Source organism: Sesamum indicum, linkage group LG2 (assembly GCF_000512975.1).
Source record: "Sesamum indicum cultivar Zhongzhi No. 13 linkage group LG2, S_indicum_v1.0, whole genome shotgun sequence".
In the NCBI taxonomy this organism is placed as follows: Eukaryota; Viridiplantae; Streptophyta; class Magnoliopsida; order Lamiales; family Pedaliaceae; genus Sesamum; species Sesamum indicum.
The window spans coordinates 17,818,382-17,842,439 of NC_026146.1; the positions used below are offsets into that span (position 1 = coordinate 17,818,382).

The 24,058-nt window shown below is 33.9% G+C and overlaps 3 protein-coding genes across 10 annotated transcripts; 2 read left to right on the top strand and 1 right to left on the bottom strand.

Annotated features, from left to right (window-relative positions):
- LOC105156624 (homeobox protein knotted-1-like 6) lies at positions 1,552 to 15,642 on the top strand. Of its 2 annotated transcripts, XM_020699179.1 has the most exons (6): positions 1,552 to 1,840; positions 9,137 to 9,429; positions 9,657 to 9,776; positions 9,986 to 10,097; positions 14,869 to 15,107; positions 15,349 to 15,642. In XM_020699179.1, exons 2-6 carry the CDS (start codon positions 9,166 to 9,168, stop codon positions 15,505 to 15,507), a joined length of 894 nt encoding a protein of 297 aa, XP_020554838.1. In that variant the 5' UTR covers positions 1,552 to 1,840; positions 9,137 to 9,165; the 3' UTR covers positions 15,508 to 15,642. The 2 variants fall into 2 exon arrangements, with proteins under 2 accessions (XP_020554838.1, XP_011071110.1); XM_011072808.2 differs by lacking the exon at positions 1,552 to 1,840 and having other exon boundaries at positions 8,643 to 9,429.
- LOC105156625 (2-phytyl-1,4-beta-naphthoquinone methyltransferase, chloroplastic) lies at positions 16,338 to 19,245 on the top strand. Of its 4 annotated transcripts, none has more exons than XM_011072813.2 (7): positions 16,338 to 16,577; positions 16,700 to 16,764; positions 17,012 to 17,102; positions 17,643 to 17,731; positions 17,893 to 18,088; positions 18,446 to 18,500; positions 18,742 to 19,245. In XM_011072813.2, exons 1-7 carry the CDS (start codon positions 16,440 to 16,442, stop codon positions 18,840 to 18,842), a joined length of 735 nt encoding a protein of 244 aa, XP_011071115.1. In that variant the 5' UTR covers positions 16,338 to 16,439; the 3' UTR covers positions 18,843 to 19,245. The 4 variants fall into 4 exon arrangements, with proteins under 4 accessions (XP_011071115.1, XP_011071113.1, XP_011071114.1 ...); XM_011072811.2 differs by having other exon boundaries at positions 16,339 to 16,577; positions 17,667 to 17,731; positions 18,446 to 18,545; XM_011072812.2 differs by having other exon boundaries at positions 16,339 to 16,577; positions 17,673 to 17,731; positions 18,446 to 18,545.
- Positions 19,078 to 23,048, bottom strand: LOC105156626 (cysteine-rich receptor-like protein kinase 2). Of its 4 annotated transcripts, none has more exons than XM_011072814.2 (8): positions 22,910 to 23,048; positions 21,185 to 21,974; positions 20,972 to 21,085; positions 20,735 to 20,868; positions 20,430 to 20,640; positions 20,098 to 20,332; positions 19,824 to 19,974; positions 19,078 to 19,729 (listed from the first exon to the last, which is right to left on the bottom strand). In XM_011072814.2, the coding sequence occupies exons 2-8, from the start codon at positions 21,942 to 21,944 to the stop codon at positions 19,391 to 19,393; spliced, it is 1,944 nt and encodes a 647-aa protein (XP_011071116.1). In that variant the 5' UTR covers positions 21,945 to 21,974; positions 22,910 to 23,048; the 3' UTR covers positions 19,078 to 19,390. The 4 variants fall into 4 exon arrangements, with proteins under 4 accessions (XP_011071116.1, XP_011071120.1, XP_011071119.1 ...); XM_011072818.2 differs by lacking the exon at positions 22,910 to 23,048 and adding an exon at positions 22,340 to 22,481; XM_011072817.2 differs by lacking the exon at positions 22,910 to 23,048 and adding an exon at positions 22,213 to 22,354.

Genomic DNA, 24,058 nt, shown 5'->3' on the forward strand with positions numbered 1-24,058 from the left:
AGTCAATTATTATTAGAAAATAAACGTGCCCAAAATAAATTAACAACTAACACAAGTCGTGATTGGTCTTAATTTGGCATCTGTTGACAAGGACTTGGGTCAAATTTGAACATTGTGCTGTGTGTCCACGTCGTGTTTTGACTTTAATTATCTTTTGTAATGGGTCATTGGTGATTGGTCCTCGTGGAGAGAATATTGACTCTCAGTTGATAATTTCGGTCAAATTTGAACATTGTGCTGTATGTATATCTTGAAATATTTTTTATTTTTTTTCATGTTAATAATTTAAAATATATATATACATTAGTGTTGTGTTGACATGTTCATTTGGGCATCAAGAATATAATGAAGTGAAAGGTTCTTGCTAACTTTAGAGACTCCAGATAATGAGAAAAAAATTGATTGCTACAAATTTCAATTACATCCTAGTCATGTTGTGTATATTAGGAACTTAGGTAAGAAAGTTTATCATTCTTTTCTAATTTTTTTTTTAGCATACACTGATATGTTATATTTAATACGAAGATAGATATACATAAAATTTCAATCATTTCATACCAAGAACATCTATTAAAGAATTGTGTCATTGTATGTCTAAATGGATGACATCATAAAAATTTAAATAGACAAACACCTATATTTTGTAATAAAATATTATTTTTTTTACCCCTCCAAATGTCCTGCAAATGTTATGTATATGGGTTGTGCTTAACTTGCTTAAAAAGTTGTCTCAATCAATTATATATACATGAATCATCAATAATTAATTTCTAAGAATCAATTAAATGTTGGGAAGTGATGAATCAAAAATTAACGAATAAATTTATCTCGATCAAATTAAATCATAATAAGTTATTGGTAACGATGCAGATGCATAACAAGCTCTTGACACGTGGATAATGCTTGATGGTGCTCAATCATCATGCAACCGTGCCTAATCAACAGATAGGTGTGTCCTTTGGTTGAAATGATGTGTCCGTTGGGTGAAACCCTTTGAATGAAACGATATGGCCATTTGAGTGAAATAGTATATTCTTTGAATGAAATGATGCGTCTATTCGGATGAAAGTTTATAACCTTTCAAATGTAACTTTTCTGACGGACATGTCGATTGGATGATACATTTCCAACTTCTATAAATAGGTCCCCCAATTCGCTCTATTTTGATAAGTTCATTCTTTTAACTTAAAGGCATTTTAGAGCATTTCAAGTCTAAAGCATGTTGCCTTTTTAATACGAGAGTTTCAAAATATCGCATGATTTGTAGTGCTACTACTTTGAGATTGTAAGTCATTATATCTTGGGTAATTGCTAAAAAGTCTAACTCTTGTTTCGATCTCATAATTCACAACTCCCCCATATTTTTAAGTTCTCCACAACATTAAAATTTATAATTAAACAACTATGATTAAATTAGAGGACAGCTCAGACGGATTGAAAATTCCATCATCGCAATAAGCTACGTTGTCACTCAGTGTTGAAAAGGTGGCAAAAGAAATTCCCACTTGAAAGAATTTTCACGTCTCTTTATGTCTATATATGTGAGGGTTCTCCATCCATGATCCAACCAACTTAGCAACTCATCTACCCTCCCCCAAAACAAAACAAGTGCAGCTGCAATGACACGACAGTATAGTCCCCGCCCTTCTCACCACAAATGTTTAACGTATGTAACTGTGTATGAGGATTTTGTCAGCCGCAGATGATGCCTTGTGAACTAATTCATTGCTCATCTGTCCCTACTGTTCAATCCCATCACCACAACCCTCACACCAAGAAAACTGCTCCATCCCCATCTGCTGCCTGCAAACCATATATATATACCACCATGCACCTGCAGGTACACATATCTTTTCCTTCATCTTGTGTTGCAATAATAATTCTTGTTGTAATAGTCAAGGACGAGATTATTGGCTTGTACGACAGTCATTGTTCTGGTTGCGAGTTTACAGTTGAAATACACCACTTGGGCTACCTAAACATTTTAATCATATATATCCATACTAATTAACATCTAAACTGTTTAGAATAACCCCCCGGTTACAGTTCCCACTTTCATGTTTAACCAAAAAACTCGTTTAGGCTCACATTTAACTTAAGGCTAGATGGTTATTACGTACTATTATTATTGTTTAATTCTTACTCCTAAAAGTTCATATTACAACCCTAATAACATCTTTAATGGAGATTGAGGCAATATTGTCAAACTTATTACAATAGTAATAAGGTGGTAGAGAGCATCCAAGAATAAGGATACAGGCAAAAGAAGTGTTGTCTTATTGGTCATCATGATGTCTAACAACTTTGGTTCAGCTTGCATTCAACATGTGAATATTTGTTTTGTTGTTTCTCTTATGTACTGTGCTTCCTGTCCTACTATTTATGTATAACTTGCAAATTTGGCGCAATCTACGAGTATCTATATATTTTTAAATATATAAAATCAGCAGAGAATTATAACATTTAATTATAATTAATCATTACTAATAATAATAAACAATTCTAATTAAAAGTTATTGACCATGGCAATGCAACGACGGTTGATTATAATTTTTGCGAGAGTAGCTAAAAAGGCAAAATGCTTTTTTAGTCCCATAAAACAATGTCAAAATTTGTTTCGGTATCACAACTACAACTGTTGTTGCTTTTAGTTCTATAAAACTCATAATCACGTATTTTTAGTTTCCAAAAAGTTACTAGCCTTTTGATTTTTGGACTAAAAAGACATTATTTGGAATTAAAAATGCGTTATAACTTTGCAGCAAAAAGGCCCAAAATCAAATTTTTTTGGAACTAAAAAGACGTGATTTTGAGTTTTATGAGACTAAACGTGTCACCTACCATAATTGTGATACCAAAACAAATTATGTCCTTATTTTATGCAACTGAAAAAATATTTTGCCCGTAAGCTAAAAATATTTGTCATGGCTAAAAGCTATGACAAATGTTTTTACCATGACTCTTAGCCTTGGTAAATAATTTTTTCATACTGAAAAAATTAATTTTTTTACTTTGATTTTATTTAACCATAGTTAATAGTAGTCATTTACTATGGTTTTTAGCTATAGCCACTATTATTGTAGTCAATAATATTTTTTTCTGGTTAATGAAATATTGAGTTAATTATTTTTTAATAATTAAAATTAAATTTTTTATTATTTATGATTTTATTTTAACCGTGATAAAGTGCAGATAATTATGATTTATGATGATAAATTATATTATTAAAAAAAGAAAGAAATAGAAAATTTCAAATTGAAAAAAATGATTAGTGGCTTTAAATGCAGTCCAATTTTGTGTAAGAACATCAATTAGCCTCTTTTCAGTTATAAAAGAGTATAAACACAATATTAAACCTACAATAACAATTTATACATATATATAAATATATATATATATATATATATATAAAAAACATAATTTGACAATATTTTCCAAAACTAACATCAAATATATCGCACTTATTTTTAAATTATATTAAATTATCTAAAAAAATTATATCCAAACATACACAGTCTCCAACACATATTTATTTACTTTTATTTTTCTCTTTCTATCTGTACAAAATAAAACAAAATACCAAAAAGTAAATTGAAACACTATATAAATATCTCATTTATTTTGGGGCGGGATATTTATAATATATTCTCTAACAAATACGAACATCCTAAAGAGTAAAATAGACACATGTTGGAGGCGAAAATAGTAAACTCAGTGTCTGGCAGATTAGAACTAATGACTTGTGTGAAATAGACCTATTAATCTTTATTGACTATACTTCCAGCTGAGTGCTCTTGTAAAACTCGATGTGGAATAACAAATATGTCCTTTCATCACTTAAGAATTATGCACGTACTCCATGAAATATTGCATATGCTCGATAAATTCATCAAAGTGCAGTTGCCAACAATTGGGTGTCATTTTCACCATTTTAGGGGGAAAAAAGGAAATTCGAGTTTTTTATTCGAATCAAGTTTCATCATATTCAATTAATTGCACTATTCATATGTTATTGATCAATACAGTGGTTATATATATATATAATTAATTAATTTTATCTCAAATTTACGAGTTAAAATTTTACTGAAAATATAGAGTTTGTTGCTTATTCTGATTATATTATAAAATAATGGTAGCCAGCCCATAATATTTTTGTCATTATAATGATTTTAAAAGTGACAATTATTTTATAAATGTTGTCCCAATTAAGAATTAATGACAAAAAGATTATACATAAAATTGTGTCTAAAAATAGTAGATGTAATTTTACAAAACATATTAAATTTATGTATAATTACATTAAATTTTAGGCAACGAGACTTTTTGTTGTCATTGACTCAGTGTAGTGATGTTATAACCCTAATTGGCTATAACAGCTCAAACAATTTTTTGGACTAATAATTTTCCAATTGGGACAATATGATAGTTATTGTCACTTACGGTATATTATTAATATAATTCTATAATTATTATTTGATATTTTCTTTGCTAACATTATCTTTTATTATTTATAGTTGAGCTTGATTTATTAATGGGTTGGTCGGTGAAATAAAACCGATAAAGTTAGATAATATCTCAATAAGTTTTGATGAAAGAAATATTTTATAATAGTTAGTTTTTAATTCGTGTAGCCACAACCTTATCATTAAATTGGAAAATTAAAAAAATTCAACTAATTAATTGCATGTTAAATATTATAATATTTATTATATATTAAATCAACATCTGTTTTTTTTTTTAATTCTAAATGAAAATCAGAGAAATGTTCTTCGAAATATATGATATAATTAAATGAAAAAAGAAAAGAAGGGTAAGGGTTAAAAATATGGTTTAGGTAAAAGGAGAAGCGGAGCACGGTCCAGCTGGTCCATGCTCCCGCAGCTTTAACTGCCAACACATCAAATCAAATCAATCAATCAATCAAAGGATTGCTTCCCACCCCAACTTGTTTTGTTTTGCTTAGCTTCTGCACTCTACAAATACTTTTTCAGACTCACCCCATCGCCCATGCGACTCACACCAACAGAATAAATAACCTTACACCCCCCGCCCCCCCAAAACCTACTTAATTAAAAATTAATTGCTGTTTACTGTTCTAATTAATAATATTTTCTTTTTTTTAGGAATTAATTCCTTCGACATAAGGAATACAAACACTAATTATAACCCGCAAAAGCAAATAAATGATTGTCGTATCTTCCTTAGTCAGGTAAGTTAAAATTAATCATTATACAAATTAGGTTTAATCAAATATAATTAATTACATACAAAATTTATTATAGGGTGGTTATTCTTTTTGAATTATACATTAATTTATATAATAATTATATTGTATTTATCGTGTAACTAGTTTAAATTTGAACATTTTCGACTGAGGCTAAAATTTTCTCTTCTTATAGTTGTTGTAAGTTATTCCATACAGATCATCGAGATAATAGTTTTAAGTAGAATTAATTGTGTCTCTCGTAAAGTAAGTTATATGATTGTATTATTAATTAAACACTAGAGATTGATGCACGCTCGATACGAGTGTATGATTTAAATTTTTATTATATTTTTAATTGAAAAATCAAATGAATGTGTATTAATAGAAAATTAATAATAAAACTAAGTAATCAAAGAGAATTATTATTTGTGGAATAAATAAGTAGAATTAAGGATATTTTTTCTGACTATATCATGGTAATTATTCATGGGGTCTTCCCCATAATAAAAAGCACAGACAAATCAGCTTGTGATAGTAGCACTAGAAGAAATATATAAACTTTTTGTCATAATTATTTATCATGTTTAAAAATATAAAAAATTATTATTTATATTAATTAATTATGATTGTGCAATGATTATTATTTTTAGGTGATGACAAAATACTTATTATAGTTAAGAAATTATGATAAATATTTAGCCAACAGCTCAAACATAACAAGCATTAGATTAATTGTGGTGAAAAATTAAACTTTCCATATTAGTCTTGTTTGGCCGTGGTAAAACGTATTGATTTATCATGATTTTTAAACTTTGATCGTTTATAATTTAATGAATAATTTTTATTTTTTTAAGATTAGTTTAATGATTTACTATGATGGATCGATGGGTACTTGCTGATTTTTTTCTTTAAAAAAAAATTAGTGAAATTTTGTGATAGGATACTCAAATCGAACATTTCACAATGATGAAGAATTTATATAAATCATTTTTAACAAGTGTTGCTAGTTTTTTCATTACATTAATTTCAGAGAATACAAAATTAGATGGATCTTGCATGGGAGTTTGAAAAATCAAAATTTAGAAACGCCAAGACTGATTGTATCAAATAACAACTAAACTAAGCTAATTCATTCCAACTATATAGAGAGAATTGCAGTTAATTAATTAAACAGAGTAGGAGTCTAATTAATTACGTACTGTAGAAATAAGGCATTTAGGAAGAGAAGCATATCCATATAATTGGATTTGAGTTTATTTTTGTTTTTTTTTGTGGGGGGGGGGGGGGGGGGGGGGGGGCTTCAATTTCACGATCCCTGAAAAAAAGGCATTAATATAATTTTGTTTATTTAGTTTCATGGAACAAAGAATTATTCCTATATACTTACCATACGCATTTTTTACTCCTTATAGTTACTAAATTATACCTAATAAAGTTAGAATAACTTTTTCATTTGCTGCACTTGCACTTATATATACCTACGTTTTCACAACCTTTCAACTTTAGTCTCACTCGTTACATACCCATTTTAATTTTACAGGAGATTTATATATATATATATATATGTCTAATTAATTAATATATTTATAATTTTATGGATTAAAGGCAATTTTAGTCCCCTGACTCCAGGCAATTCTCATTTTAGTCCCGTAGTTTACTAGGGTTCCATTTTAGTCATCTATAAATTAAAAAAACTCAATTTTGGTACAAATTTGGTCGGGAATTTGCCACAGTCACCAGAAAAAGTCACATGGCCTTCACGTGACTTTTTAAATTAGGGGTTTCGTTTTTATTGGTTTAAAAAGTCACATGACCCAACGTCCTCGCCATGTCATCGCCACGTCGCTTTTTAAGTCAATAAAAACGAAACTCCCAATTTAAAAAGTCATGCTAAGGCCATGTGATTTTTTTCCGTTCTGAGGCAAATTTTCGATCAAATGTGTATTAAAATTGAGCTTTTTTTAAATTATAAAAAACTAAAATAGAAACCTAATAAATTACGGAACTAAAATAAGAATTACCTGAAGTTAGAGAAGTAATATTACCTTTAATCCTAACTTTATTATTCTATGTTCAGCTAGCAGTAGCAACAGACTCGATGTCGACGATGTGTGTGCTTCAATTTATTTTTTGATGCTTCAAATATTTATGTATGTTTATACATTTTATTATTAATAACATAAAAAATAAGGTTTAAGTTCTAATAGAAAGTAGTTCTATATTTTTGTTTCTTAGCACCGAGTAGAAACAACATTATTATAATTATTATTATTTAAAATATTAAATTTGATTAACTCTACCATGATTAACCTAATTTAAAAAAAGTTACCACATTTAAATATTTTTTATTAGGAAAATTCATTGAACTTGCTGAAGCGGCTAATTTATATTAAAGTTTGTTAAGAGTTTGATATGGGCAGCTTAAGCATCTTGATCATGTGTAAATTGTAATTAACGCTAATAAGCACACATGAAAAATAATTAAATTAACAATGGAAAGTGAAAGGACAGGAAGAAGATGGAACAAAGAGAAATGGTACATTAATTGATAATAGTTATATTTGTCACCTTCTCACCACACTCACATATTAAGATGATAAATTCACTCTATCCTATTAATTATACATTTTAATAGGTTTATGTAATTTTGGTACATTGTTCACTAAACTTTTTTCAAATTGATCTGAATTTGATCACGTGACTAAATTTGGGAATTTTAACTTTGGATGGAAATTTCCCAAGTTTTTATGCGTAAGAACTAAATTCACTATTTATCAAACATATATAACTAAAATTGACGCCACCTTTTATTTTATAGGACGTATAATTGAAAGTTTACCAACTCTATATATAAACCTCAATTTCTAAATTTTAATTCTATAAATTAAGAGTGTTGATATTAATCTTATAATTTTTTTTTAAAATATTATATCGATTCGATGAATATATCTATGTATTAAGAATAATTAATAATAAATCATATAGGTAGCAATTTCAGTTCTTACATAAAAAAAAATATGCTTTATTTTGTTCTAATATTGAAAAATCTCTCATTTTTGAGCCACACGTGGTCAAATTTCGACCTAATTATAAATTATTGAATGAATAGTGGATTAAAGGTGCACAACATTATAAATATGATGAAGTAAATTTAGCATTTTAATATTTGAATATTTTGAAAATGCCATCCTAAGAATACAAAACCAAAATATAAGATTTTGTCTTATTATTATTATAATTATCAATATTATATATATAAATATATGTAAGAGGGTATATTTGCGGGGCGAATGAAATGTCATGTTTAAAATATCCAATAACTTATTTCTGGCAACTAAGTATTATTTTTTATTATTTAAATCCCAACTCTCTTACTGATCACTCTGACCTATCATCATCATCATCATCAATATTTTCTCATCAAAATTAATTTATATGATCAGTCCACCCTAATATTGACTTATATACATAAAATTGAAAAATTAAATGCTTTCTGTCAGCCAATAGACTACAGCGCACATTTATTTTGCAAAAAGCAAATAAAAAGAGGAAAAAAGAAGTCCATTATACTAAGTATATATGAAAACAGAAAAAAAAATAAAAATAATAATAATAGAAAGAATGGGCCTCCCCCCGTACCCCTCACTCAGCCTCAGCAGCTCCCACTCCCAGTTCTCAACCTCACCTTGAGCATCTTCATTCTTGTATGTTGTTTCTTCTCCCAAAATAATCACAACTCAAACCATCACATTCCATGTACTGCTCCAAACCTTGAAAGGATCCAACACAAGGGGTCATCATCATCATCTTGTACAACAACACCTTTCTAGCTAGGAACAAAGAATCCAGCTTCTTGCAGTATTCGTATACCTGTTCGTATGGATGGAATGTATGGGATTAATCCCTCAACGGGTAGTGATGATTATGCAGACAAGGCTTTATTGTCTCCCGAGAATCTCATGATTGCGGCGGAGTACGGTCAGTATCATTACGATTCCATGGTTCCCTCCGGCGATTATTACCATCGGAACATTCCGGTGTTTGATTCGGCGGAGGAATTGGGATTCCAGTGTTCGGTGGTGTCGGAATCAGCTTCTGTTAATGTTCAGAATCCAAGAGAAGGAGATCATGATGACGAGCAGGCTTCCAGCTTGATCAAGGCTAAAATTGCTTCTCATCCTTCCTATCCCAAGCTACTTGATGCTTATATCGATTGCCAAAAGGTTTCCTTTTTCTTTGAATGATTTTTGATTAGGTCTTTTGATAGTTGCAGGTGTTGGTTTCCTGTTTTTCTGCCAGAAAATTAAACCTAAGTGGTGGTGGTGCTGTTTGTGAGTAGTTTTTTTTTGGCTGTGTGGTTAATACAAGGAAATAGTAAATTAATGATTTCTGGGGCAGACTGTTTTCTGCTGCGAATTCTTGTGAGCTGTGATTTTCAAAAAATTTTCAGGTTGGAGCCCCCCCCGAGATAGCGCGTTTACTGGACGAAATCAGGCGAGAAAAAGACTTGTCCAAACAAGACGCAGTTTCGATGTGCTTAGGAGTCGATCCTGAACTCGACGAGTTTATGGTTTCTCTCTCTCCCTCTCTCTCTCTCCAACCCATTAAAAACACAGAGATAGCAGCAAAAACATATCTCTAGGCCGAGTTATTTTATGTTGGCATCTTGAATTTTGACCATCTTCTCGTCATCGTCGTCCTACTGCAGCTATATATAGTAAATTCTGATTTCTGTTTAAGGACTTGAATGATTTCCAGATTTTGATTTTCTCTTCAAAGGAAACGTACTGTGACATCTTGGTGAAGTACAAGACGGATTTGTCGAGGCCATTCGATGAAGCAACCTCCTTCCTCAACAAGATCGAAACTCAACTCGTCAATCTTTGCAAGGGTAACCATCCATCTTCTCTCTTTCTCTCACACACACATGCGTGTATGTATGTGTTTGTGCGCGACATGAATGGTTGAACTTGAGAAATCCTTGGCCTTGGTTTCATCCATCTCACTCTATGTATGTGTCAAAGTGTGGTAGCACTTAATTCCCTTCATGCAAGAGTAATCATTACTCAACTCATCACAAAACGATTCATGCCTGAATCGACACCAACAAACAAAAACCCTAAAATTGAAAGAGAACTGCTATGAACTGTTCTTCCTCTTACATTTCTGGCTATGTTAACCATATGCTTGTTTCGTTTGGTGTATCTAAGGATATATGTGTCTGAAATGTAACATGTGTGTTTCCGTTTCCTGTTTGTATAGGAAGTAGTAAACCTTAAACGAAAAGTCAAGCGGTGATCTGTAGTAAAACTTACAACAGTCATGTTGACACTTTCTCTTCTTCTTTCTCTTTTCTTTTTCCATTTAGTGCAGTTTTCTTGTAAGGTTTTAAGTTCACTCTCCCAGTTACTCTTGTCTTCGGGTCTGTTTATTTATTATCGTTTTCCTTTTCTACCTTGGTCTTTGGTTTTTTTGTCAGAAGAAATTAAAGCTTGATATTAAGCCATTCATAGCTAGAGAGATTCTGATTTTGACTTATCAGAGTGCAGATGACATGCCCAACACTGGTTTCTTTTTCTCCAAACAGTACTACTTCCTTTTCTTTTCATTACATTCACTTAGATTATAGACTATACTAGGAACTAATACATGGGTCATGTGGGTGGTATTAAATTTCCATACTGTCTTTGAATTTTCTGATAATTCGAAGAAAAAAATTTAGTTGAATATATCATGCTCTCTCTCTCTCTCTCTATATATATATATATATATACATATGTATGTATGTTTTCATTTTTTTGATCCTTGTACCTTTAGACAGGCAGGGCTTCTAAAGCATGCTTTTATTTGGAATAATATCTAGGAAAGTGAGGTTTATGGATTTATCTTTTAGGTATAATATTGCAACAATGGATGATATGTTGCTAATGTTTATATTAAAATTTATTGTGTTAGGTTTGTGAATTCTATATATGCATTACCTTAATTAAATGCAGATTAAAAAATGTAACCTCTTTAGTTTACTTCTATAACTGCGACTTATACTCGGAGGTAATCGATCACGGCCTGTTGGGTGGTGAAAAATGAACGATTACTATAGGGTGGCTTGTCAGTGTGTCTTTTGTGGGTGTCATGTTTTTTTACCATGAGTATGCTAGATGTCAATGATCTTGAGCTCCGTCAAATGGAAAAAAGAGGTTTAAGAAATGAGAACCACATTGTAAAACTAAGTTTTCAAACAATTGTATCCTTGTTTCTAGGAAAAATAAAAAGAACACATAAAATTCTTTACAAACTTTCCTAGGTTTGATGAAATTGAACGTTCTCCATAAATGAATGAGCACTCATTCTGTGCTTCTGCCTTATGCTTGCTCCTCTGGTCTTATTTGTCACATCTCCGTGTTTTACAGTGTGCAGCATCTGATCTTGTCTGGAGAAAAACGTTGTTTGTATGGAATATGTTGTCCTTGTGTTTCTTAACTACATCTATATATGGAAATATGTCCTTTCTGTTTCTTCTTTTCTTTTATATTTTTGACAAATACACCTTACATTCAACTGGGAGAGAAAATAATTATCTGCAGTTGAGTTTCATGATTTTTTCGTGAATTTCCTAAAATGTTTTAGTAAATGTCTTACTTATTACAACTTATGACATAAGATTGAAAAGTTGTCTCAGTTGTGGAGTAAATGTGCATATTTTATTCCTTACATCTGATGTTATGGCCTATATAAATATGCATTATTACTATGATAATGGTTACTTGAAAGAGTTTCAAGTTCCAATAGCTCATATGTTGGCTCAGCGTGCATGAAAGATCAATCAGAGATAAACATCGGAAATTGTCTAATTGCTGATTGGTTGTCAGTTAAAGCTATGTCTTCTTTATCAGGGTAGTTGCTCAAATAAATAATTCATTCCAATTAAAGTGAGATGTACTTACAGAAAAATAAAGATTATGTACTTACGACAGTCTTTTAATTAATTTTTGACACATATTCATGCTTATTAATTATAAGATATATAGTAGTGTGCGAATCATATACACCGGTGTCACATGACATTGCTGTGGCTTAAATGGGATATATATGATGTTCTGCCAATCGCATTCTGCTTCTTTTTACATTTGTTGTATATTTTTTCTTGATTAGTTGGCTCTGTCGTTGCTATTTAAATAATTAAAGCACACCGTGACTAAGTAAAATTGGGATCTGATCATATGAGTTAGACTGCATGCATAAATCTTTAAAAACTTTAGTCTAATTTGTGAACTTACATGTACTTGTTAATATAAAGTCGCTCTCTTTTGTGCTTATTGATCCAAGAAAAGATGTCTGATATCTATCTCCAAGTGGTGGAGGTCATAACCATTACACACACAATTATAATATAGTGTATGGATGTAACATCCTTAGAAGTTTGAGGCTAGCAGATGATGGATTAAAATATTTGTGATGTAAGAGAAAGGGTTTTGATAAGGTTTGGTTGACAATGGTTTGTTATTTTTTGATTGAAAGTACAATACAACTTTTCAGGTGTTTATTCTGACCTCGTGTGGGCTTTGTTTTCTTAATTCAAATCTTAATGCTTTCGAGTGGGTTCTTGATCTCTTTTTGCATATTAAGATACAGTTAGGCAGAAAAGTTAATGTTGTTCACTTCAAATTGTCGTGTAAGCACATTTTCACGTGCGTCGATATTGTTTCACTACAAGTGTGTCAAGATGCTGTCTGCATTAGGCATTGGCTTGATTGTCTGGTCTTTTCTTTGTTTTAATATCGGTAGTTTGATGGACTAATTTTCAATTTTTTGCCTACCATTTGGTCTATGCACGTTGTCCATTCGTCTTTCATTTGAGGGATTTCATGAAAGGATGCTAAATGGTTTCCGAAATTGTAGATTAATTTCTTAAGGATAGTTTGGTACTATATATAATTTTATGAGAGTTGATTAGTCCAGACAACATTTCTGCTCATAACATGTCCAGATACTTTGCTGAACTTAACCTCATGTGTCAACATGCTTATGGACCCGTCTCTTCTTATACATAGTTGCACAAAATTTTCAAAATGAAGTACCAAAATTGCATTGTCCCGGTCTTACCATCTGTGTATATTATTACATGTCTTGCATGCAAGAATATGATAAAAGCACCTTGTAGGTGTCTTGGCCTATTGTGCATTTTCACTATCGATCATCCCATAATTGTAGATACATATCGATGTCTACAATCTTCTCTTACCTTTGTAGTTCATCATGTGAGATGTCGGCTTTGCATCTACTAGGGTCTTCTTATGTTTTCCCGTCATGATGTGTTTGTGTCTTGTTTTAACAGAAGTATGCGCGTTTGTGTCTTGTTTTAACACAAGTATGCGCGTGAACAAGACATGAACACAGTGTCGTAATTAATAGGGTCAGGTCAGGTAGAGTTGTTTCTAGCCATTATTTGAAAATTAGCAAAGATGCAGCTTAAATTAAAAGAATTATTCTCATTTATTTCTTATTTTGTGGTGAATTATTTGAGGAAAGAAGAAAGATAAAATAAGAAATTATTATTGAGTAAAGAAAACCTAGACAAGATGAATTATTACGGGTGGAGTAGAGAGTGGCAAGAAAAAAAAGAATTGGTAAGGGGAGGGAGGGAGGGATGGTCCGGACGACTACTACACCATAGTGATAATGGGGGAATGGATGCAAGAAAACACGGGAATGAGTGGGGCAATAGCAATATGACTTTATTGGGAAAAGCCCGGATAGGGCGGGTGGTCGAAGTCGAACTTCACATGGACGCCCGGGGTTTCCGCTGAGACACCCGCCCCACCACCATTGAATTACCCACACATGCGCGCGCACACACACACACGCTGCTTCTCTTGGCCTAATTTACTTTGTCCATTCCTACATCTTTGAACTTCGTGCCAGGTTTCTATGTATTGGTCTGCTCTCCCTCTCCTCTCCTTTTGTGGGTCCAAATTGATATTAATCATTGGAGGGATCTCTTACCGTTCATTTTTAACCGTCGAGGTTTCGTTTTTGACCATCCCATTCATACTAACTATCACTTATGAGAGTGGATATTCCAAGACGAGTTTCGATTCAACGAATGAGGATTTTTCAATTTGGGTTTTAAAGATTCGGTAAAAATTGGATTTAAAAACAATTTCTTTTTTCTGCAAATTGATTTTCTCATTTGTAGATATATATATTTTGTCTGTCCAAGTTGACATGTTGGGCCCTCCAAATGGGCGGTTGTTCGGCAGACAGAAAAAAAGCTATTAATAAATCCGTGGGGTCGGCCGAATGGAGGCCCATACAGGTACTAGAGTCTAGACTTTGTGGCGTAATACCTCTAATCTTCTGTGGCGTCGCTTCCATTTCTTGGCCGCACTGACTCTGCACACCAGACCAGACCAAACCCTCAAGAATTTTCAAATTACCCTCCATTCATAAATGAGGAAAAAAAATAAAAGACAATTACTTTCTTAAATTTGGAAATAAAAAATATTTTCATTAAGTAATAATTTAACAGGAACAAAGTCATAATTATGTCATTTTGTTATAAGTCAAGCTTCCCTATGAACTACTAATGATATATATGTAATTGAAATTCCTTTATTTTATTTCCCTAAGTATTTGTGTATTTTGTGTAATGTCTTGGACAGATGATGGTGGCTTGTCGTCCGATGAGGAGTTGAGTGGTGGGGAGACGGAAATGCAGGACTCTCCGATGAAAACTGAAGACCGAGAGCTCAAGGACCGGCTCTTGCGTAGGTATGGTAGCCACATTAACAGCCTAAAGCTGGAATTCTCCAAGAAGAAGAAGAAAGGTAAGCTGCCTAAGGAGGCCAGGCAAACATTGCTCGAGTGGTGGAACGTTCACTACAAATGGCCTTACCCAACGGTTAGTTTCTCCATCGACAAATGTGCACATTATCAATCGTGGATCGTTGCTAGTCTGACCATAGCAATGATCAAACTCGTTTGGACTGTTGCATTCTATATATGCTTTTGATGTTTTTTACTGTATGTCATGCACTTGTTTAACCCGAGTTTTGCATACGACACGATGCGCCTCATGTTTGTATAGAGTGAAACTGTTAATTGCATTGCTGAAACATATTGAGAAGAAGTAGGGTATGCAGGAAGCGGATAAAATATCGCTGGCTGAAACGACGGGGCTGGATCAGAAGCAAATCAACAACTGGTTCATAAACCAAAGGAAGCGGCACTGGAAGCCGTCGGAGAACATGCATTTGGCTATAATGGATAATCTGTCTGGACATTACTTGATGGAAGACTGATCATAAACTGTATGAATATATGCATGTTGATTTGCAGTTTCAGACATATATAGTCTCAAGGGCTAGCTCATGATGTATATTCTCTTAATCAACAAACTGCTCGTACTTGACTTAATACATTTTAGTTCCAAATAATTATAAAGTATTTTTAGTGAATCATTTTGTATTTTTTTTTTAAGTTAACGGGCCAACTAATAACTTTACCCAATGGGCTATGGCTCAAAATGGTATGGGCTACTACTATTTAAGAATGAGAATGTGTTTCCTAATGAGCTACTCGATTTTTTTGTTGGGCCGAATTTTGAATTGGGTAGCTTATTAATTGTAACAGAAATGGTTGTCGTTCTCTTTTCCCTGTTTTTCTGCTTAACTAGATAATAGTGAATTCGGATTACAAAAATTCCTTCAAATTTGGAGTGTTAATTATCTTCTAAGTTAAATGCAGCTTATGTCATTTTTGTATTCTCTATGCTGCAACAATATTATTGTGTTCTTAAATTCTAAATTAAGTCGGATTTGTCTTAATTTGAGCCAATTATACTATAATGTAATTATAATTGATGTACAGATTAGATGACCAATCACATAAATAATTAAATTTAATTTGGATTAAAAAAAATTATTTTGCTGCTAAATTAATATCTTACATCATGGGAGAGGAACATAAAGTATAATTATATGTAAATATTTTCTAAATTTTGAATTGACAGACAAAACATAGTTATTTGCGGACCATAATTAGTCACGTTCAAATTTTTTTGGCATTGGGTCAAATCCGTCCAACTTGGTTTAATAATGCCAATATTTAAAAGCAGCATGCTCAATTTAGAATTATGTTTACCCGATTTATTGCTATTTGGAGCAGGTGCACCGTGGCCGTGCCTAATCTAGGAAAACAGAGGAGTTTTAGCAGAAACTGAACTGAAAATCCAATGGCTACGCTTCAATTCACTCTTCCCTCCATAACCGGAGGGAGGCACCGACGGGAATCCCCGACCATTCTTAGACCGGTTAGATGCACAGCGGACCGTCAGGCGCTCTTTAACCGCATTGCCCCTGTCTATGATAATGTGAGCACCGACCCAGCTTCCGGAGAATTATCTTTATATATGTCTCCCTTCTGATTTCATCTTTCTGTCTAATGGGTTCTCCTCTGATAGTAATTTCTGTGGTTTCTTGGTTATATTCGCAGTTGAATGATTTGCTTAGTTTGGGGAGGCATAGAGTATGGAAGAGGATGAGTGTTTCTTGGAGCGGGTATGTCTTCTGTTCCTTCACTTACATAGAAAAAAACAAAAAAAATGCTTTTTGGTCCTTCAAGATTTCTTGTTTGGTTAAAATTAAGGTCATGGTTGTTTGATCAGTCCAGAAATAATACTTCCTGTTTTTTAAGTCCTTGAAATGTGCTTTCTTTACACAATAAAGAATATAATTAGTTGTGCTTTAAAGTCTGAATTTTGCTTATCTGTGAAAGTAAGGGGTGGTTATTGAATTTGTGGAACAGAGCAAAAGAAGGAGATACCGTGTTGGACGTGTGTTGTGGAAGTGGGGATTTGGCTTTTCTGTTGTCTGAGAAAGTAGGAATCAGTGGCAAGGTTTTCCCTCATCTCTCCTTCATTCTGTGACAACTCTTTTAGGAAGTAGGATATTCAATTGTCATCTCTCTCTCTTTCTCTTTGATGTATTATTAGCTATTTGCTGAGGTTCTAAGATGTTGCTACTTAATATAATTGTAATAAGAACATAAGCTTGATGTTTGATTTAATGTGATTTTTGTAGTGTGTCCGCCTAATCTCCATCTACTTTTTTTCTTAACTGATGCACCGTGGAATTTGTTAAATTGGGCCTAGATCAAAATGGTTTCTTTAGAAAGTGTGGCAAGTGATCTTGTCTTTGATTACACGTCTATGTTTCTTGCCTCAATCACCTATTTCAATGTAGTTTTCAAGTTTCTTACCTCTCATTGTGAAGCATGACATGTTGGTTCTTACTGAAGTACATGCTTTTCATGGACTCCACCCGTGTTTGGTATTTGATTCACCATCTCTAGTTCTTATGGTGATTCATCTTTTTGTACCCTTTGGGAGTTAATAAATGTCTTTTTCTTCATTTACTTGAGAATGACAATTTCATAGGTGATTGCTCTTGATTTCTCAAAGGAGCAGTTACAGATTGCTGCATCCCGCCAGCGCAAGCGGTCGAGGGCCTGCTACAAGAACATTGAGTAAGCATGGGAATTTACCCTGATGCATTTCCTAGTTGGCTGCAAAAGTGGAAGACAGTGAAATCAATGCTTCACTTGAAACTTTGTGCTGTACTTAAAGCACTAAAAAGTATTATGTTGTTGTATTTATCCCTCACTTCACAAAAATTGACACATTATAGGTGGATTGAGGGAGATGCAGTTGATTTACCATTCTCTGACTCCTCTTTTGATGCTGCAACCATTGGTTATGGGTTAAGAAATGTGGTAGATAGGAAAAAAGCTCTGGAGGAGATGTGTCGAGTTTTAAAACCTGGTACAAAAGTATCTGTTCTTGACTTCAACAAGAGCACGAACCCATTAACCTCTTCAATTCAGGTATGTATTAGCTATCAGAATTCTGTAATTTTTTCTCTCTTATTCTAATATAGGCCTTTGCAATTATGTTAGACTTCTATATTGAACAGCTTAAGGTGGTTATCAAACTTTTTGTCAAGCTGAAGAGATAATGATATAGATAATGAGTGTGTACAAAAGTGGAAAGAAAACTTGACGTCTGATTATTGTTAGAAAAGTTGTCTTTTAAATTATTTCTGCTGTCCCAAACACAAACATTTTAACTTCAGCATGCTTTTTCAACACATGTATATCTCAAGTTACAGATTCAAGCTATTGCCCACAAATAAACTAGCTACAAGGAATATCCGCAAGCTATATCGATATGTTTTCTTTCAGGATTGGATGATTGACAACGTAGTGGTTCCTGTCGCCAGTGGGTATGGACTTGCAAGTGAGTACCAGTACTTGAAGAACTCAATCAAGGAATATCTGACAGGTGTCTTTTCAGGATTAGGAGTAACTTTCATTTGAATGATATTTGCATATTTGCTAATCATTAGACAACCACATGTATTATATGCCATAACACTACGAGTTGTGCTGTCAGTTTATCCATCTCCCACAGGAAGGAAAACAGATCTGATGGCATTTAAACCTCCACTTTAACATGACATGGCCATGTTCTAATGCAGGATGCGAGCTGGAGAAGCTAGCGTTACAAGCAGGCTTTTCTGAGGCTAAACATTATGAGATCAGTACAGGGTTCATGGGGAATTTGGTAGCCACCCGATAGGGGAATGTTGCTTGCCCTTGTCTGCCTCCACTCAAGGCAGGTTCATTTCTATGTTCTTCAACTTCTGAAAAGCTGTCTTTCTTTCCGTTTTTCCTTAACACACCCACCCCCCGGCCCCTGGTGGTAGACCTCATTGCTATGATAGGATTTATTACAGCAGTCTGTCTCTACAGAAACATTTTTTGTATAGATGTTGTTAAACTGTTAAACTGTACTAATGGAAGTGATACTTAAATCAGCTGACAAAATCACGCCCTTATGTTGTATGTCTGAGCATATAATGTTGTGTACATATTCGTATCAATTACACACATTAACAGGATCCATTCCAAACAAAAGCTCTTCACTCTTCAGTAGCCTGTACTTTATTGGGATCATGGTTGTAGCCCTGTTTAGATCTCCCTCCCTTATCACCCTGGTCTATACTACAACTTTACACCACCGGTTATCTTTTGCCCAAAGATGCATGGCAGAAATTTCCTAGTTGAATCTAGGCTTCTATAATTGATCCAAGGAATAAAGCCCTGCAGATTCCGCTTGCTTTGATGTCACCTGGGGTAGAAAATACTCTGAGAAATGCTGGCAACTGAAGCAGCATTTCCATGCTCAAGACCTGTTGAGAAGTTCTCGCTTGTGTCATTAAGTTCCATGGTCTTTTCATCTGTGAAAGGGGGACTTGTTGGTGCTGGGAGGTTTTCATTCTTTACGAGCATCCGTAGTGCCTTAGACATAGATGGCCGTAATGAAGGGATTTCTTGGGTGCACAACAGTCCAACGTGAACCACTCGTAAAATCTCATTTCTAATGTTAACGTTGTGGTAATTATGCAGCATTAGGTTCGGGTCGAAGAGCTCTTCCACTGTTCTTTGCTGGAAATGCGTCCATGCCTGGTTCATCCAAAATAATCACGGTTAAAAAAGACTTGGAAGGGTAAATGCTGATTAATAGAATCATATAGATTGAAGGGCTCTTAGAACTTACAATAGTAACCAAGCTGTCCGAGTACTCTGTGGTTTTACTTCTATTGTTCGACCTACCTGTGACAATTTCTATCAAAAGCACACCGAAGCTATAAACATCTGCTTTTTCTGTCAACTGGCCATGGGCTAAGTATTCTGGGGCCATATATCCCCTGCAAATTTGTACGTTCAAGAATTTACTGGGTGAAGCTATACTCCGAACAAAGCTAGTACTATTTCAGTAACTGGTAAAAAGGGTAGATGATTGATATATATATATGTATATATATGCTTACAATGTTCCTGCTATTGCGGTGCTGATATGACTTTTATCTTCTTGGAAAGTCCTAGCCAACCCAAAATCGGCAATTTTAGCACGTAGCCTTGAGTCCAAGAGGATATTGCTTGCTTTTATGTCTCTGTGAATAATTCGTATTTTTGTGTTCTCATGGAGGTACACCAACCCCTCTGCTGTTCCTATAATTATCTCGAATCTCTTCTCCCAGTTTAATGCTTTACCTTTGCTAGAATCTGTCAACCATTTTCACCCAGAATTACATTAGTAACAATGAAGCTTGCAGAATCTTGAAATGGTTTATAGATTCTACTACAAAATTTAGTACTTTACCGAAGATAAAGCGATCCAGGCTCATGTTTGGCATGAATTCATAGACAAGAAGACTCTCAGGCCCTGAGCAACTGCACCCCAACAATCTGACTAGATTTTTGTGCTCGACGCTGCTAATTATGTTCACTTCATTGTAGAAATCTGCTGCTCTATGTCTGTTGTTAAAGAAAAGCCTCTTGACAGCAATTTCTCTTCCATCTGGCAAAACTCCCTGCACTAAGATTATACTTTCCAATTTTAGACATCAATCTGCACATATACAAAGTAATTTCTACATTTTATACGAGAATTTGTCGATTTATGACCTTGTACACTGTTCCAAATCCGCCTTGCCCAAGCTTGTTTGCTTCATCAAATGAACCAGTGGCTTTCTCAAGGGTGGAATATTTGAAGTTCAAGCTGCTGTCGTTAAGGGTCTTCACCAATTTCTCAGCGTCACCTGAACCAGGATCGTAGATTTTGTGAAAGATGTGTTAAGCCTCTACATTGTCAATGGTTCTCCAAAGAAAAGTCTCACGTTAATGATCTAAAATCCTTCAAACCTTTTCTCTTTTTTTGAATTGTTCTGCTCTTCCACAGATAAACTCCAATGACGGCTCCAATTATCAAAACAGCCGCTGCACTGACAGCTGCTATTACTATTAGTATAACTCTCCCTGCAGAGAGTAAAACTTCATGATCAGACCAATATGCCCAAGAATACCGCAAGATAGAAATGGAGTCGAAACTGAAACAAGAGAAGCATACGCATTTACCTCTTGAATTTCCATTTCGTGGTATAGGATTGAGGAAATTGGTGTCTGAGTACCTCATGAAACAACCGGTATTAAGGGCTCGTCCCTCCGAAGACGGTAAGCATCTCAATATGGACGCAGACGCATTCTCCAGGCAAGCTCGGCAAGCATTGGCATTTATTGTCTTCCAGCAGTCGGCCAAAACATAAGCCGACTGGTTTGATGTCCCGGCCACTGCCACCTGGGCCCGTGCGTATCCTTTATTGATTGGTGCAGCTGAAACCACTTGTGTTAGAGCCTGTCTCGTGGATGCCTGGAAAGCTGAATCTTGTCTGGTTCTATTCCCACAGACAGCATGGTCTCCAGGACCGGTATACTCCTGAAAGAAACTATAGTTCTCTGCCCGCATAAAGCAGCCGTCAAGATAAATCCTCCCTCCATTGACAGGATAGCACTGAGGCAGAACAGTTCTGGCTTCAGCATAACACAATACACAATCAACTGAAGAGAGATCACCATAGCATTGCGCCAAACCATAATTCGTATCTGGCCCTGAGCCCGTTACTGCTATACCAAAGCCCGAATTTCGAATCTGTGCACTTATGTTTTCCATGGTGGCAACGAAATTCGGGACGTAAATGGTGGTGTTGTGCTCAAGTTGTGTTCCGCATATAAATTTTATTGTGTGAGCTCTTGGGTCTGCAAATAATGAATCCGGCAACAGCAGAATCACCAGAACAATGATCATAATAGATGGACTGGTAATAGCTTTCTTCATCATGATCGTTAGCTTTCAGATCTTCTCAATATTCTGTTATAGGACAGATCAGTTAGGAGAACATGAACATGATCAATCTTCTAGATTTTTAAGCAAGGAAGACATGATCCAAGAACGAACCCACCATCTACATCCTATGCAACAACACTCAGGAAAAAGAGTATGAAGGCGTGAAAACTAGGAAGAAATAGACAAATTTGCATAAAAAAGCAGTGTGGATATTCAAAAGTCAATAGTACAAGTGCGTAAGCAAACAGATATGAATTATTACCACTAACTTTGAAGCACAACTCAACGAGAAACAGAGACAATTGTTTAGAAATTGAGGATAATTTCATAGTAGAACTACAATCTTGTCAACCTAAAATTGTCAGGCAGAAGGCAAAGGAGAAACATACAAGATGAGAGATGAGTTAACTTGTGGGCTCCTCCAAGATTGTTAGCAATTGCAATTAATGACCAGAAAACAAGAAAGCGATTGATGGATAAGCAGTGAGTGAAGACCAACAATAGAGCCAGCCCACCATTAATTTTTCAAAAGAAAAATAAGAGCCCACCTCATCTACACTCATGAACCTTTCACATTCATCTTTGAATTTTCCAGACAACATAAAAAAAGAAGACTTGAGAAGAGAAATTGTCACAGACAAGTTTTTTATTCTAAATATCTTTAGGTTGTCATAATTACACCTAACACTTTTGACAATTCACCTTTCCGTGTGAATAACGATGTCTTTACTCTAATCTTATATTATTCTAAACTAACATCATTTATCTTGCATCCTCGCATGATCATCCCACCGAATCAATCTGAAAACTGAAGCAAGCAAATTCTGCAATGAATCAAAGTAAGACAAGACTAGCAGGATCTCATAAAACACTACTCATTTCTGACACTGAATCATTTCTTGATCCCACCAAAATTCTATGCAGAAAACGATTGATCAAGAAAAGGTACGAACTCTTACCAGTTTTTCTTGAGACAGGCACCCGGAATTCGAAGCTTTCTTAGTGTATATTGCTGAGGACTTGGTTGCTCCTCAGGTAAAGAGGCGGGAAGAGGAAGACAAGAAAAGTCAATATTAATAAGTGGGAGAAGAACATCAAGCTGGAAATTCCATAGTTTACTGTGTAAGAGAAGAAAAGAAGAAGAGAAAAGTGAGTGAAATTTGGACGGATTTGCATGTTTTCAAATGCTGGAAGATTTATTAGACTTTGAAGCACTACTAGGAAGAAGCTTCTTCAACATGAGTCCTCAGCCTCTTTTGTCTTACCAAGTGGGGGCCATTCTTGACGATCGCCATCTCTTACTCTTTGCAAGTCTAAACAAAGTAAAGCACGTTGACAACTCCGGTTATTACACCCTTAAAATCATCATTGACTAGGTCAACTGCAGGATGATTTTGTATCTCAAATTCAGAAATTCCACCCAATAAAATCAATCCTACGTTTAAATTTATTATATAATTAATTCAAATTCAATTCAATTTAAAATAAATAAACAAACAACATACTCATACTAATATTAAAAATAAATTAAACATTTGCATCCTAATCGAATTCACAATCTCTTGAAAACACAATTTATACAAACATCAAATGGAAATTTCAACAATCTTCACCTAAAAGCAGCACTGGAATTTGAAGATAATTACAATTACTTGTCAACAAATTAAAACCAGATAGGCTTGAAGATGCGACATAAAGATTGTTGGAATGGCATTCGTGGAATCGCATTTACACATCTTTTAGTTGTATTATGAAGTTGGGTCCCATTTGCTTTCAATGAATTGGTTAAAAGAGATTAAATAATTTGTTTTATTGCTATATTTGGAATGATGATATTCTAGAGATATTAAAGTAGTGTTTGCTTTTATTTGAATTGTGAATTATAAAATATTGATATATTATCTCAATTATCTTAGATTACAATTGAATTGATGATTTGAACTTGAACGAAAGATTTTGAGAAAGAATTTTGAATTATTTCATATAATAGAATTTAAAGTTTAAGAATATTTATATCGCTCTGATTGGTTGTTGAAGTCGTTAAAATTAATTACTAATTCTAACAATTGTAGAAACAGTGGAACCAAATCGAATTCCTGAAAAATTAT

What these genes read in the sequence shown, in the direction of transcription:
- LOC105156624 (XM_011072808.2), top strand. Translation starts at nt 9,085, where the DNA reads ATGGATGGAATGTATGGGATTAATCCCTCAACGGGTAGTGATGATTAT. An exon ending in CTTATATCGATTGCCAAAAG is followed by an intron (nt 9,430 to 9,656) that starts GTTTCCTTTTTC and finishes AAAAATTTTCAG; the next exon opens with GTTGGAGCCCCCCCCGAGAT. An exon ending in CTGAACTCGACGAGTTTATG is followed by an intron (nt 9,777 to 9,985) that starts GTTTCTCTCTCT and finishes TTCTCTTCAAAG; the next exon opens with GAAACGTACTGTGACATCTT.
- LOC105156625 (XM_011072809.2), top strand. Translation starts at nt 16,440, where the DNA reads ATGGCTACGCTTCAATTCACTCTTCCCTCCATAACCGGAGGGAGGCAC. An exon ending in ATGAGTGTTTCTTGGAGCGG is followed by an intron (nt 16,765 to 17,011) that starts GTATGTCTTCTG and finishes TTTGTGGAACAG; the next exon opens with AGCAAAAGAAGGAGATACCG. An exon ending in AAGTAGGAATCAGTGGCAAG is followed by an intron (nt 17,103 to 17,642) that starts GTTTTCCCTCAT and finishes ACAATTTCATAG; the next exon opens with GTGATTGCTCTTGATTTCTC.
- LOC105156626 (XM_011072814.2), bottom strand. Translation starts at nt 21,944, where the DNA reads ATGATGAAGAAAGCTATTACCAGTCCATCTATTATGATCATTGTTCTG. An exon ending in AATTCAAAAAAAGAGAAAAG is followed by an intron (nt 20,869 to 20,971) that starts GTTTGAAGGATT and finishes ATCCTGGTTCAG; the next exon opens with GTGACGCTGAGAAATTGGTG. An exon ending in GATTTGGAACAGTGTACAAG is followed by an intron (nt 20,641 to 20,734) that starts GTCATAAATCGA and finishes ATCTTAGTGCAG; the next exon opens with GGAGTTTTGCCAGATGGAAG.